Raw genomic sequence first — 14,226 nt, 5'->3', positions numbered from 1 at the left:
CTCAAAATAAATAAACGTTAAAATAAATAAATAAGGGGCACCCGGGTGGCTCAGTGATAAAGTATCTGACTTCAGCTGGGGTCATTATCTTGCAGTTTGTCAGTTCAAGCCCCACATCAGGCTCTGTGCTGAGCGCCTAGAGCCTGCTTCAGATTCTGTTTCCCACTGCCCCCCTCTCTGCCCCTCCCCCACTCACACGCTGTCGCGGTCTCTCTCTCTCTCTCAAAAACAAACATTAAAAGAAATATTTTTTTCATAAATAAAAATAAATAAATAAATAAATAAATAAATAAATATGGGCGTCTGGGTGGCTTGGTTGGTTGAGCATCCAACTTCAGCTCAGGTCATGATCTCACAGTTTGTTTGAGCCCCATGTCAGACTTTGCGCTGGCAGTGCAGAGCCTGATCCAGACTCCCTGTCTCCCTGTCTCTCTCTGCCCCTCCCACACTGGCGTGAGAGCGTGTGCATGCTCGCTCTCTCTCTCAAAAATAAACACTAAAAAAATAAAAATAGGGCGCCTGGGTGGCTCAGTGGGTTGAGCATCCGACTTCGGCTCAGGTCATGACCTCACGTTTTGTGAGTTCGAGCCCTGCATCGGCCTCTGTGCTGACACCTTGGAGCCTGGAGCCTGCTTCGGATTCTGTGACTCCCTCTCTCTCTGCCCCTCCCCCACTCGCACTCTGTCTCTGTCTCTGTCAAAAATAAATAAAATGTTGAAAAAAAAATTTTTTAATACATAAATAAAAATTAAAATAAAATAAAATAAAGACTAACTCGGGGCGCCTGGGTGGCTCAGTCGGTTAAGCGTCCAACTTCAGCTCAGGTCACGATCTCGCAGTCCGTGAGTTCGAGCCCCGCATCGGGGCTCTGGGCTGATGGCTCGGAGCCTGGAGCCTGCTTCCGATTCTGTGTCTCCCTCTCTCTCTGCCCCTCCCCCCTTCATGCTCTGTCTCTCTCTGTCTCAAAAATAAATAAACGTAAAAAAAAAAAAATTTTTTTTTTTTTTAAATAAAAAAAAAAGACTAATTCAATTCTTGGGGTGCCTGCCTGGCTCAAAGCATATATGACTCTTGATCTTGAGGTCCTGAGTTTGAGCCCCACCGTGGGGGTAGAGATTATTTTAAAAATAAATAAATAAGCAAAGTAATAATGTAATTACTGAAAGGGAAGGATTTACTTTAAAAAAAAAAAAAAGGACTAATTTAATTCCCTAAGTAACGGATACATTTCCACGTTAGGCTTCTTGGCTCCTCTATCCTCACATTAAAATGTCCTTGTGGATGGGGCACTTGGGTGGCTCAGTCGCTTAAGGGTCTGATCTGGAGGTTCGTGGGTTCGAGCCCCGCCTTGGGCTCTGTGCTGAGCTCAGAGCCTGGAGCCTACTTCGGATTCTGTGTTTCCCTCTGCCCCTCCCCTGCTTGTACTCTGTCTCTCTTTCTCTCTCTCAAAATTTAATTTACATAATTAAATTTTTATAAACATTAAACAATTAAATTTAATAAACATTAAAATGCCCTTGTGGCTCAGTCACTAGAGCATGTGACTCTTGATCCCCAGTTGTGGATTCAAGCCCCATGTTGGGTGTACAGATAAGTTAAAGATAAAACCTTAAAATAAACAATAAGATGACCTATCTCTGCCTATTTAAGCTTAGAATGAGTTTTTGTTTTTACAAAGGACCTTATCTTTTATAACTGTACACTACAGGAAATTAAAGGAAGTTGTGCCTCTTCTTTAAAACCTCGAATGGCCCCCACATCCTACCGAATAACACTAAAATAAAATGTGTTCTTCAATATGCCTTGTAAGGTAACTACCTCAATTCACCTTGATATCTTAACCATGCCCTCAGAGAATACAGGAATAAAAACAGGCAACAAGTGGCATTCAAGGCAAATAATTTTGGCATTGTACTACTCCCCATTGACAGAGCTCTTTATCCTCTCTCATTATCTGCCTTCCTATTTTCTAATCTTCCTCTGGCCTTGAATCCACTGTGACACCCTCTGGAATAGCCTCACCTACTATCAATGTTTACTAATGAGTTAAAACAACCTCCTTTGCTTGGTGACCCATCAACCCCAAAACTATAAAATGCTACAAAGAGGAACAAAAACCAAAAAGGAGACCTATGCATACATCAAATCCTAAAACTTATATGACTGATTCCATCCCCTACTTGCTAATTCCAACCATTGTAATGCTAGAATAAGCTATAATTCTGCTATAGTGTATTCTCACACACAAACAAAACATATGAACAGAAGAATGCTCTGAGTTTCACAGTCCTAAACAGGCTACTCAGCTATGACTTCTAATCAAGAATTGCCTAGCCAAAAATAAAAAGTTTCCATGCTACTCATGTAGGTAGAAAAGCCGAAATGTTTGTTTTCTACCTTCTGTCAAATTCTCTAGTCAACACCAAAAAGGAGCTATCGCATAGCAAACAGTAATACTTTTATATGATTGATGAAAATTAAGTTTATTTCTCCCTAATATTTCCAGAAGCTCAATTGTAAAAAATGCCTTGGGCCACACAGAATAAATAGATCTCCCTTATGATTACAAGAAGTTTACAAAAGTGTTCAGAAAGAAGGTAGCCAGCCATGTGAAAGAGGAAGATTCTTATGTTGCTTTGCCAAAGAGACTAAATGTCTGAAAATACTGAACATTCAAAGTTAAAATATACATGTGCAATGCAGTAAAAATATGAGTGGTTAAACTCTAGTGTGTTTTTTTTACTCATTAAACAGACCCTAGCAGAATTATCAGCTTAACTTCCTTATGTTCTACTGCCATCATATTCTCACTAATGATTAACTAATTTAACCCTTCAAACCAGTAAAAAGGGCTAAAGCCCAGCTACAACTTTATGTTTTATCTGTTCAACATATAGTTATGCGGCTCAATTTGTTTTTTTCAGAGTTTGTAAATTTGGTTTAAAACAGTTAAGTTGATATCTGGCCCAAATTCAAATGTGAACAAGACTGAAAACCTTTCAAACTGAAACATAAGTGTGTAGCATCCTAAGCCACTCACTGAAGTATTTTAATGTTTTTGATAAAACAGTTCTTACCACTCTGGCTGCTCTCTCCTGAGATTCACATTTCCTGCAAAACCATGGTCCAGTGGGTACTTGAACAATGCCATAGCAAGCTATTGGGAAATAAAATATTTTAAAATATATTAAAATTTAAAGAATTACAGAAAATTAAATACCCTTTCAAATCCCTCTTAAAATAATTACCTCTCAGACTTCACACAAAACACCTTCTTTGTAAAGAATTAAAACATTTTATATTTTTATTTACCACATATATATTACCACCACCTAATAAAACCTGTATGACATTTTAATAAAAATGTTAAAGGACCAGCGTTTTGTTATTTTATTTAAATAAGTATAAGCATTACAAAGGGTACTTATTTGGGGAGCTGGGTGGCTCAGTTGGTTAAGCATCCAACTCCTGATTTCAAGCTGGGTCCACCCCCACCCCACCTCCCCTCCCACACACACACCCCCTCTCCAGTTCCACACTGACACTGGGGGGCCTGCTTGGGATTCTCTCTCTGCCCCTTCCCTGCTCACTTTCTCACACTCTCTCTCCCTCTCTCTCAAAATAAATAAATCTAAAAAAAGTGTTTATTCTTTTATGATAGAAAAAATATCAAGTAAAAATTAACACATAGATTCTTCACAAAGAATTACTAAGAAACTCATTAATTCATTCCTGTATCCTACAGTTTAAATAGAAAGCATTTTAGGTAAGGCTAATGAAAATACTTCTAAATCACCTGTCAAAATGAGCAACAAGTATTGCAGAAAAGAAAATGAAATGTAATGTTAAGCGTGAAATGATTCCATTTGTATAAAATGGAAAAGGCAAATCAATAGAAAGTACACTAGTGGTTGTCTAGGGGAGTTGGGGAGGTGGTGGGAAAAAAAGGACAGTAACTGCTAACAGTCCACGGTTTTCTTGTTGAGTTGATGAAAATGTTCTAAAACGGAGTCTGTGGCAATAAATGCAAAACTCTAAATGTACTAAAACCAGTGAATTGTACGTTTTAAGTGGGTAAATTATTTGGTATGTAAATCACATCTCAAAGCCATTACTTTAAAAAGTGTGTATTTATTGGGGCACCTGGGTGGCTCAGTCGGTTAAGCGTCCAACTTCGGCTCAGGTCATGATCTCGTGGTTTGTGGGTTTGGGCCCCACTTCGGGCTCTGTGCTGACAGCTCAGAGCCTAGAGCCTGGAGCCTGTTTTGGATTCTGTGTCTCTCTCTGTTTCTTCCCCGCTCACACTGTTTCTCTCTCTCTCTCTCAAAAATAAAGCTTAAAAATCTTTTCTTAAAAAGTGCATATTTATTTCTAAATATATGATGTGAATGTTCCAACAAGTGATCTGAGTATATGTAAATCACACTCTATTTTAAAAAAAAAATTTTTTTTATTGGTATTTAACTAGGAATTGAAATTTTCCCAAAAACCTAGAACACTAATATCCAACTGACATTCTCACATGAACTTGCTCACAGGAAGCTTGAAAATATCTTAAATATTGGAAAACACTCAAAGAATACAAAATCAACACAAATTTTTAAAGCTCCCAAAAGCTAAACTTGAAATTCCTTTTAAAATTCGTAAATATATCAGTGTAAAAACATTCGGTCAAGAAACACTGCATGAATATCCAAAAACTTACATTTTAATTCAGAAGTACTACTTCCGGACAAGAAAATTTATGCTTAAATGAATGTCTTCTGTATTGGGAGATGACATTACTTATTAAAACTTCATAATTGAGAATCCAATTCATAAGAAATACGTCCACAAATGCGAACGAACACTGTGATGGAAATGCTATACATCATTTCTAAAACTTTAAAAACAGTATATAGGTTTCAACACACATTGTTTTCACTCCTTAAAAAAGGAAGGTGCGCAGGGCACCTGGGTGGGTCAAAGGTTCGACAGGGTGGTTAAAGGCCCAACTCTTGGTTTCCACCCAGGTCATGACCCCGTGGTTCCTGGGTTCAAACCCAAATCAGTCTCTGTCCTGATGGTGTGGAGCCTGCTTGATCTTCTCTCTCCCTCCCTCTCTCTGCCCCTTACCTGCTCACTCCCTCTCTCTCAAAAAAACAAAAAACAAAAAAGTTTAAACGGAAGATGTGCAATTAGGTTTTCGTTAAAACTGACTGCACTCCAGTAATTAATTCACTATCTCCTAAGTCTCCCTTCCCCATTCTGAGATTTCATTCTACGAAGAATGCACTTCAACCTCTTATGTTTCACACTTTTTCTCATTGGGTAGTATCCTTTCCATATACTACTAAATATCAACACCACTCGGCCAAATACAGAAATGGGAAGCTGGGCGGATTGGTAACAGGGGCAGTATGTGTAACAGACACCCAAAAGTTATCTAGGTTGTTTCCTTACCGCAAGATACGGGAAAAGTCAGAAACTTCAACGGCCAGAAAACTCCCTAAGTGCCCTCGCCTTTTTTGTAATATCCAAAAAAACTCACCGAATGGAAACACCCAGAAATAAGCTAAGATGCTCCCCAAGTCACTGGCCGCACCACCACCTCCTCTTCTCTCCAGTCACTTTAGCTGAGGAAGTGGCCAGATACAGCCACCGAACAGCCTTATCCACCAGCCTAGGGCAGCTCAGCCAAGCCACTCCTGCAGCACACGACGGCGACGGCGGAAGGCCACCGTCTTCTACGCAGGAAGCTCCCAGTCCGCAGCAGCAGGGTCTCCGCCAGAAAGCTTGGGGGTGCAGCAGTGGCGCCTTCCCTCCCTAATCTAAAGCGCCAAGGCCACCCCTCTGCCTCCGCGACCCGCCCAGGCGCAGCGAGTGGCATTCCCGAGCCCGACTCCATGCCACAGGAAGTCTCCAGACACACTGCGGCAGACAGGAGCAGCCAGTGAAGGGGGAGGGGCCTCCACGTTCCCAAACCCAAACCCACGGCCACCGCGACACCACCGAAGGGCGCACACTCGGTCCTGCCGCCGCCTCCGGGGCGCAGGCCGCGGCCCCGCACCCCCCCCCCACCCCACCCCCTCGCCTCCAACCACCGCCTCGGAAAGTCTCCAGCCCCACGGCTCCGGGCGCAGGCGGCGGCCAAATGACACTTGAGAGAGTGAGCGCAGAATCACATGACAGCCCAGGCCACACGCACTTTCTCCCACATGCACAGCCCACACCCCCTCCGCCCCGCTGCGGACCCTCGGAGTCAATCCCGGGCCGCGGAACGAGGCGGGGGCGGGGGCGGGGGCGGGGGCGGGGCGGGGCGGGGGGAGGGGCGGTAGAAGAACTGGCAGTTGCTGCCAAGGTGGGGGAAGCGGTGACGGTTGGGAGCAGGCCGGGTTCGGCCCGGCGGGCGGTTGGGTGTTTACCTTGATGCACCGCGACGCTGCAGCCGTGCCCGTCGCAATAAACCAGCGGGTTCTCGGCCCAGCCTCTCTCGTCTGAGCAAACGCAACAGCCTCCAATCATCTCCTTCATACTATGGGAGACCTCGTCCTCCAGTGACACGGGCCGGTCGCTAGAGACCATCTAAGAGGGAGTTGGGGGGACCATTAAAAAACACATGCAAGCCAATTAGCGCTTCCCCCCCACCACCACCACACAGCCACCCGCGTCCCCGCTCCCTTCCCTACGTCCCCGGCCCCCGCCCGCCGCTCGGCCGCTCGCTCACTCGGGCTTTGCCGCTCAGTCACTCACGTTCCGCACAGGAGTCAGGAGCCATGTCCTTGCTGACTCCCCCCACCTCCCCTCCACCGCCTCCTCCGCCTCCTCCTCCTCCTCGTCTTCTTCCCTCCCCACCTCCACCCGGCCGCTAACGCTGGAGCCCGGAGAGGGCACACATAATCAAGTAGGCCTCCGCACAGGCGCACTGGGGGGGCTCCCGCTGGGGCAGGGGCAGCCAGGGAGGGGAAGGGGGCTGCGCTTCCTCCTCCGAGCGTCACTCGGCGTGCGCGCCCGCCCTGCGGCCGGCGTGAGGGAGAAGGCCCGGGAGAGGCAAGGCCTGCGTGCGCGCCGCCGCGTCCGGCCCGCAGCCCCGGCCTACCTCCCGGCCCCTACCCCTCCCCCGCGCGGCTCGCAGCCGCCGAGGTGTGCTTGGGGAGGGGGGGCGGGGGAAGGAGGGGGTGGTGAGTGGAGCCGGCGGCGCGCTGAGGCCGGAACGAGCCAACGAGAGGACGCGGGGGCGCGCACGCGGGGGCGGGGACGTTGGGGCCGCCGTCTGCAGCGCCGCGCCGGTCGCGCGGGCTGAGCGTGCACGTCTGGAAGGGGCCTCAGAGGGAGGGAGGGGAGGAGGATGCCGAAGACCCAGAGGGAGGGTTTGTTGGTTTTTTTTGTTTTTTTTTTTAATCGGAGGAGCCAGAGGGGACTGACTTCCCCGGGGCACCTCTCTGCTTTGAGAACCTACCTGCGGGCCTTTTCCTCAAGAGCTGGCCCGTGGGTAACAAGGGGTAGGGCAAGTATGCCAGCTTCCATGAAGGGTGCAGTGAAGCATGGCTTCCTGCAGTTGGCCGCGCTAACTTCACAGTGCTGCCGCAGCTTCTCCACCCATTAAATTCACATCCTGGACTCTACCCAAAGTTCACGCAGTGGAAGTGCCACCAGATCCGCAGCCCGTTTACACACCACATTGGCCCCAGTGACAAATGAAAGTGCATCACACACTGAAGGTCAAAAGCCTGGGCTAGGGTAATACTCAAAGAGGGAACACCAAGGCTACCTTTAGCTTGCTGTTAGGAGAACAAATGGTCGTTAATCAGGAATTAGCAATATAAAGTGATGACCTGGAAAACGCCGTAATGTGATACCAAAGGATGAAGGAACCCAAGTTCTAGTCGGTCACCAAATGATAACACCATGAGAGAGGGGAGCCCAGTTTTGTTTGAGGATTTCTCTGATCTGACTCTGTACTCCAGATTTACTCTTGAAAATTTAAGGTCACTTTTTTGTTTTTTCAAGGTGATTTAAGTGGCAGAAAGATGGGAGCTCGCTCTTCACATACAAATAAGAAATGGATTAGGCCTATCTGAATAGAGTAATTAGCCAGATACTACGCAGTTTTGAGCTGTAAAATCTTCCACTGTTGCCCTATCCCCTATGTATCCATGTAAGCCCAAGATTGATTTTAGACAAAAAGTGTCTAATTATGAAAATTTATCATGAATAGGAATATAGATTGTTAAAATGACAGGCATACTTAACAAGGTGAATTCATGGCTTTGGTTAATAACTTACAGGTACAAAATGGTTGTTCATCAAGAATTAGCAATATAATGTAAAGATCTGGAAAATGTAGTTATTCAATGATAAAGGATGAAGGAACCTAAGTTCTCTTAGTCACCAAAAGATGATTGGTTTTATCTTTAAAAGCATTCCAAATGTTCTCAGAAAGGAAAAAAAAAAAAAATGGTAGCATGGCTGTTTTTTCCATTTCAAATTAATTGCTAGAAATCTACTTAAGAACTACAATAGATACAATACAATGCAAGCATATGTTAGCAAGTATATTCAAACGTTTTAAAGCTAAGTGAGATATCTACAGTAATGGAAATCAACTAAAAGTTTAAGGGAAAATGTACACTAAAGAGACACATAAAAATGAGAATTCTCTTTTAGCTATTAGTTCATTAAGAAAACATGACTAAAAGATTACATACCTATACAATGCAAATTCTTTTGAGGGGTATGGCAACACTTAATAAATTTCTAAACATATAATAATTATGTTCTTAACATGTCATTGATATTTATAAAGTTAAAACCACCCTCAAACAAAACTGTATCATTTTGTGTATCTTTACTATGTATTTTATCTTTACCCTTTCACAAGGGATACCAAATCGACATCCAATTCCTGCTCAGGTTCAGACTTCTAATGAAGAGTAATCCTGAGTTAAAATCAGGTGAAACTTCCCTTCCCAAACACTGCTGTCAAACCTTAATGCTCTAAATTATTCACATACATTCATTTTATTTTTAATACATTGGAGCCTAGTTCTTGTAATAGAATTAATTTATATGTAAAGAAGGATGGGTACTTTATCCTATTCTATAACACTTAATAAAAGAAATATAGGTAAACAGTCTATTCAAAATAAAACAAATTCATCATTCATAAGAGACTTGAAATTTAGAAAAATAGAGAAAAGACACTATTTCATAAGAACAGGCCTGTATATTAAAAAATAGCATCTGAAGCAGAAATTTTATTAAAGATGTACATATAAATGTTGATAACATATGTCAACTTATTTAAAACATATTTAACATATTAAATGTTGAGTTATGAAAATTATAAGAAAAAAATAATGGGTATAAATAGGCCACTCTAACATCAACTCATGTACCAGATATAGAACTTTTCTTATGTTATATACCAAAAGTGTAATATTTAATATGTTTCTATAAAACATTAAGTGAAAAGGAAGAATAACAGACATTATAAAATAGTTCAGATATACAATTCATTATTCATTCAGTAAATATTTATTGAACATTTACTGTGAGCCAGGGGCTGTTTTGGACACAGGAAATATATCAGTGAGCAAGTTATATTTGTCCTTTGTGTGAGATATATACCCGTACATGCATGCACACACACACACACACACACACACATGTACATATACACACATACATATATATACATATGACATTGACTGAATATGCTAATTCTCATATCTTAGAATGGATAAAACTTACCAATTGCCATTATCGTTAAAGTTCAAGTAAGTTTTTAAAAATACATGGTAATGGGGGAAAAAGTCCATGGGATTTATAAAATAACTTCATAGAGAGGACAATTTCAATCTTAATGTTACTCTTTATATCTGAGTCCTCATTCTCCAAATATCCTTTGGAAAAGTATATCTAGTACCTGTAGAATAAAACAAAAGCCTGTTGTCTCTAGTATTCTTCTTCACATAACAGGAGCTAACTCAGTACTGGCTCATCTATTTCTCTGAACTAATCATCTGAGGCAAACCACAAAAAACTCAAGTAAAGTATTTTATGATGTAACCTCTAACCCTACTATAATGGGAAACTGTATTTTTTTTCTCTATGGGTAATATATCTTCTTATAATTTTCTTTATTCCTCAACCTAGGGACCAAATTTTTGGATTTCCTTTTCCATAATCATTTACGTAAGTGGATACTATGAAAGAAATAGTTAAAACCAAATTTGGTTCATGGGTTAGTATTGCTTATATTCATCTCCTTTTTAAATTGAAGTTTTATTTCTCTTCTGTTTGTGCACATATTTAGTTTACTATATCCATTGTTGATGTATATCTCTATAATATATGGAAAATGACATATATTTTTATAATGTTAACAGTAGATGCATTTTTCTTAACTCAGATTCTTAACTTCCGTAAAGTGTTTAAAATTCTGTATTGGCTCTGATACGAAGGTTTTGAAACAAAAGCAATTGATACTATGGTTTTAAAACAAAAGCAATTTTTAGATTTCATTCATCTACTTAACCTCATCAGAAACTATAACCTTATTTCTAAACAAAGTATTTGGAGAATGCAAAAAGGCAATTTCTTATGATCTGTACAAATTTTCAGATATGTCCTCTTTTACATAAAGGAATCCCTGAGTAACATTTTTCCTTGCTCATTTGTAAAAGGTTTCCTACCTTTTAAATTAAGAGTTTATTATGAACTGTATATTTACACTAGTATGATAAACATATTGAGATACTTCTGAAACTAGTTTTGTCTCACAATAAGTGAGTATTGTATCTTTATAATCCATACAAACACACACATGGCACCTATATTATGGAGTACTATTAGAAATTTCATTAAAAGGTATTCATTTCAATTCCATTTTCAATTGATATTCTGTTAATGGCTTTTGGGAAATTCCATTTAATGAAGCATGTTGATCTTACTAGGTGATTTTTTTTTTTTTAATTCACCATACCACCTAGCAAGTCCTCCTGCACGTAGTAGGCCCACAATAAATATTCCTTTAATGTACAATGCTAGTGTTTAAAAGCGAATTGCAATCTGAACTTCATTCTTCAGAGTAAAGCAAGACTTTATTTTGTATGTACAACTGAACTAAAATTTCTAAGTAATGATTAACAGAAATGTTCAGATAAATTGGTCTCTTTAAGGATTTTTGATTGTTGAAATTCATATTGGTGACGAGTTTTTTTATTTACCAGGTAGTTTAGAATTTATATTTCATTTAAGTAGCACTCAAATGTTAACCACCTTTTCACGTAAGAGTCATCATTTTCTTACAAAACAGACTGCAACTTAGAATCAATCACAATTAATATCATTGTGAGATACACTTAACTGTTGAAAAGTTAGGTAGGTCATCCTGAAATTTAAATTGTATGTAATCTAAATTTTAAAATATTTTTAAGAATCAAGGCCTAATATTTACTGTAAAGGGTTTGGCTTGGTTAATCTTGTGTTTGGCTTCAGAACTACTCCTTCTGTTATAAAATTGATATATATTGGTTGGATTTACATTTTTGGATAAAACACCTTGTACTTACCAGTAGAAAAATCATATCTAAAAGATGACTTTAGATTTTCTAGGCATTGCATAAACCTCAGTAACATTTCAGAGTTGGACTATTTTTTTCCATGATGCAACGATATTTAAGGGTGTTAAGTGCCTGACTTTTCCGAGTATTATCAATATAATACATAAGAAGGGTGAGGTCCATATTCCCATTTTTTTAGTGATACTGAAGAGATGCATTTCTGTTATAATTAAAGTGTGATTAAAGTGACCTATTTAGGTGTCTGTTTATAGGAGACGATAACATTATGTAGGTGAAAAGATTCTGGACATAGAAAAGAGGAAAATCAGTTTTTGCACTGGAAGAGACCTTGAAGGAAATGAAACAAATCTTGGACTTAAAAAAGAAGAAGAAAATAAACTGAGTGGCTAAATACTATTTGGGCCAAAGAAGAGAACTTTTTAAGATTTAAATGTTTTCCTCTCTGAAAGGAGCCACTGCTTAGCAAATCCAGAAACAAGCCCAAGAATATGTTAATTAACTGCATTGTGTCCCAGAGAGAATGAGGTTGACAAATTCATTTTTTTATTCCTTCAATTAATAAACTGTTTGCCTATTGCATCTTAGATTTTTTAAAAATCTATAATATGTATATTTATCTCTTGAAATTATACAGTAACAGTGCCAAGGTCCAACATGGCCCCATAGGGTGAATCTTAGGAAGCTTAACATTCTTGGCGAATTAAACACACAAGCCTCCGATCACTTATTGTCAGTCTTACTTTACTGTGGCGCTTAAGAGCCAGAATGTAAGCAATTTTTATATGGTGGCCCTTTACTCCAACTTAAAAAGCAATGACCTTTGGTACAAGCACAAGTGGAAAATATAATGACATAATATTAATGAAAGGTATTATGAAGACTGACCAGGAATGCTACATATCCCTCTCCATCCCCACCCCCATTCATGCCCTTTTTTCCACCCATTTGTTGTTTTTCTCACAAGTATATCATGACTTGTAACACATTTTTTTTTAATTTGAAATGAAACAAAAAATGTCTCAAACACCAAAAGATGTAAAAAGATTCACCTTCTACAATCAACTACATAGCAGAAAACTTCCAAAGCTATTCTAAATATTCAAAGACTTATAAATAAAAAATGTAAATTGAATCCAAGTAGTTGGGGAGGGGGACCATGGGAGGATGAGTGTGTAAGGAATGAACAGATTGAGAATACCTCCTTTTCAACACCAATGTTTTTTTCTGTTCAAACCTTTCCATGGTTACACCTCCAGTGATTTCTTCTATAAGAATTTCTCCGTATACCTCGAAATAACTGAATGATTTCCAAGAGGAAATGCAAGTTTAAGGATGAAGATCCGTAAAATGAAAGTGTGCAAAAGCAAAACACTTCTATAGCATTTCAAATGCAAAATCACCACTACCTTTAACTGACTCTTAAGGGTTCTTTTCAAACAGATGCTATATATGAACATCATCTGTTAACTTCTTTCTTGTAATTCAAAACTCTTGTCAAATGATGTTTTCATGATGACGTGCAAATATAATATTCCATTAGAGATCAATTCTAATTGGTTTTTTAAAATCCACCTTGGGAAACAGTGCTGCATCATACACAGACCAGTAATGGGGATTTTAGAAGGAATTTCCGCAAAGTCTATTATAAATCTAAGTTTAAATTACCCTCTTGCCCTAGTAAGGTTTGGGCCAAAGGATTGAAATCATTTCTTCCTGAGTTTTCACGCACGATGACTTTGGTCTTGTCTTCGAGACTCGCGAGCACTTGTTGGAAATCTTCATTTTTTAGAACTGTGACGTTTGCCAGAAATATTTTTTCCACATGTCTCACAAAGGAAAACAGGCAGAGTTTCGTAGGTGGGTTGCAATTGTTTCAAAACGTGCTTTAAAAGCAAATGACACGTTTTTCCCTTTTGAATTTCACTGCTATTTTGAAAACGCATTTCACGTTAAGAAATCAAGCCTGTTTTTGTTAAGAGCAGCTCAGCCCTTGCTTTTAAATTTTACTGTGTATACAACAAAGAGCTGGATAAGAACAAATAGAGACAGCGAAACATGCTTTTCCGAACTCCTTTGGACCCCGACATTCACTTTCGTATCCATACGTTAAAGATATTCAAAATGACACAATCTGCTCTAACTTTCCGGATCCTGGAAAAAAAAAAAAAATGCCCACATTTGTCTCTACTTAGTTATCACTTTATAAACATATCTGGGCTGCTTTCCCTCTTCTTTTAATGTGTGAGTTGCAGGCTTGCCCAGCTTCCTCCAATTTAGCGGCACGTTGTAAAGCCTCCTTTCTACAGGCTCCTGAGTTGGGAACCCCTCGCTGGCCGAGTCTGATAATAAAACTTGCGGCGCCGACCCGGCCCGGCCCGAGCGCTGGAGTTCGGGGAGGCGGGAGTAGGGGGTCGAACTGGGCCGCAGGACCCCTCCCTCGCGAAGGGCGCGCTCGGAGAACAGCGAACCGCAGCTAGAGGGACGAACAATGGGGGCGGCCGGGCGAGAGGAGCCCGGCTCCCGCTTCCTCGGCGGCGCCAGCCGCGCGCCCGGCCCCCGCCCACCGCGGCCCTCCCCGCCCGCGTTTTCGAGCTCGCACGGCCCGCCGCAGCCTTCCTCCCGAGGGCCGCAGCCCGCAGCCCGGCCGGGTACCCGCGCC

The 14,226-nt window shown here is 41.0% G+C and overlaps 1 protein-coding gene across 12 annotated transcripts in view; it reads right to left on the bottom strand.

Moving 5' to 3' along the window:
• The window catches only part of MLLT10 (MLLT10 histone lysine methyltransferase DOT1L cofactor), a 234,949-nt gene extending 227,854 nt beyond the window's left edge, over positions 1-7,095 (bottom strand). For 10 of the 12 annotated variants that reach the window (XR_006219669.1, XM_042991192.1, XM_042991196.1 and 7 more), the window contains exons 1-3: positions 6,707-6,808; positions 6,405-6,564; positions 3,078-3,157 (exon numbers count right to left, since the gene is read on the bottom strand). Coding sequence is in view for 11 of the 12 variants with exons in the window: in XM_042991192.1 (XP_042847126.1) it covers positions 3,078-3,157; positions 6,405-6,564 (240 nt within the window). In the remaining variant the exon portion in view is untranslated. The other 2 variants (XM_042991194.1, XM_042991193.1) reach the window with 2 other exon arrangements.
• Between the last annotated feature and the right edge of the window lie 7,131 nt (positions 7,096-14,226).

This window comes from Panthera tigris, chromosome B4, assembly GCF_018350195.1.
Source record: "Panthera tigris isolate Pti1 chromosome B4, P.tigris_Pti1_mat1.1, whole genome shotgun sequence".
NCBI classification, from domain to species: domain Eukaryota; kingdom Metazoa; phylum Chordata; class Mammalia; order Carnivora; family Felidae; genus Panthera; species Panthera tigris.
The sequence above is the reverse complement of the archived record's forward strand: the minus strand, read 5'-3'. Positions and strand labels throughout refer to the sequence as shown.